This window comes from Seriola lalandi, unplaced genomic scaffold (genome assembly GCF_002814215.2).
Source record: "Seriola lalandi dorsalis isolate HSWRI2012SDOR001 ecotype SW California unplaced genomic scaffold, Sedor1 jcf7180001964211, whole genome shotgun sequence".
In the NCBI taxonomy this organism is placed as follows: Eukaryota; Metazoa; Chordata; class Actinopteri; order Carangiformes; family Carangidae; genus Seriola; species Seriola lalandi.
The window spans coordinates 1-1,311 of record NW_019434879.1 but is presented as its reverse complement, the minus strand read 5'-3'; the positions used below and the strand labels follow the sequence as shown (position 1 = coordinate 1,311).

Below are 1,311 nucleotides of genomic sequence, written 5' to 3'. Positions count from 1 at the left end.
GCCGCCTCGTCCCGCGCCCCCTCCTCCACCTCCACAGCTCAGGCTGCTGCTGCTGCTGCTGGGAGCGTAGGTGCTGGTGGTGCTGCTGGCCGAGCTGGAGTTCTTGCAGTAACGTTTCGCTGTGGGACAAATCAAGGAATTTAAATGCACATGTAACATGATTTAGAACGTGGACGTAGCTAAAGGTGAGTAAATTCAGGTTAGGTAGGTTGACCCTCGTGTTTAAAGTTAGACCCTGCAATCCTGTCATAGACCGTACAGCTTTGACTAATGTATGAAGATTTTCCTTGCCAAACTTTTCTAGTTCTTAGATACTTAAAACAAACAAACAAAAGATTTATGTTCCATTAGATTTGGTATCTTAAAGGACCAAAAAATAATCTGCCACAAAATATTGTTGTGACCCTGTTATCTGTTATAAAAAGTTTTATTCTCATTCTCATTACCATAATAAACACATCTGTACCAAGAACGGCGTACCAAACGTTGACGTGATTGCTATAGTAACAGCAATTGATTGGTTAGGTTTAGGAAAAGATCCTGATTTGGGTTAAGATAGCTACTTCTTATCCATCCACCACAACCTCCTCCTGACGCGGACTTTGTCTCTCTTCATACTACGTCACCGCACTTTTCCCTTTGCTCCCGTCGTAATTACTACGACCACTAGATGTCGCCTAGCAACAAAACGTAACTATGGGTCGTAATAAGCTGCTGAACAAACGAGCCGTCTGCTCGTTTTTCTCAGGGAGGACAGTCTCATTGAAAGACTACATCCAACATGGGAGAAATGAAAAAACAGGAATGTCATAGTAGTGGTAATAAAATAGTACCGTCATATCCTTTCGGGGAGGTGTCCCGTTGCCCGTGAACTTTGGGTGCGATGGCCCGTTTCCCGTACACTTGGTGGCTGTTGCTGCCATCGAAGGCGCTGTAGTCGAAGCTGGTCTTGGAGTACTTCTCCAGCTCCTTGGCCAGGTTGGAGCGGGGCGTGCTGGTGGAAACATTGTTCTTGTAACCATACTGTGGATAGTCCAGTTGTTTGACAAAGCACATAGGCCTGGAAAATAAATGACGAGGGGGTGGAAGTTGGACCGAGGCACTCAACATTGCCCAGGGGAAAGAGAGGGAACTTGGAGGGGTTTGGATTAAAAAATAAAATGGGCAGATGCAAGGGAAGGGGGCAGACTGTTATGGTCAAACTCCAGGAGAGGAATATCAGGGGTGATGCTGGTGGATGGAGGGGTGACTTAAGGTGCAGGCGTCCCTTTTATACGGCTGTTTTTTCCTCTTTCTTTAAAAAAAAAAAAA

At 45.6% G+C, this 1,311-nt stretch overlaps 1 protein-coding gene across 1 annotated transcript; it reads right to left on the bottom strand.

Moving 5' to 3' along the window:
* Nucleotides 1-17: 17 nt before the first annotated feature.
* LOC111649082 (myelin transcription factor 1-like protein) lies at nt 18-1,252 on the bottom strand (the record flags this gene model as incomplete). Its single annotated transcript, XM_023398827.2, has 2 exons — nt 834-1,252; nt 18-119 (listed from the first exon to the last, which is right to left on the bottom strand). Coding segments are annotated over exons 1-2 (379 nt in total), but the record flags the coding sequence as incomplete, so codon positions are not given.
* Nucleotides 1,253-1,311: the final 59 nt, after the last annotated feature.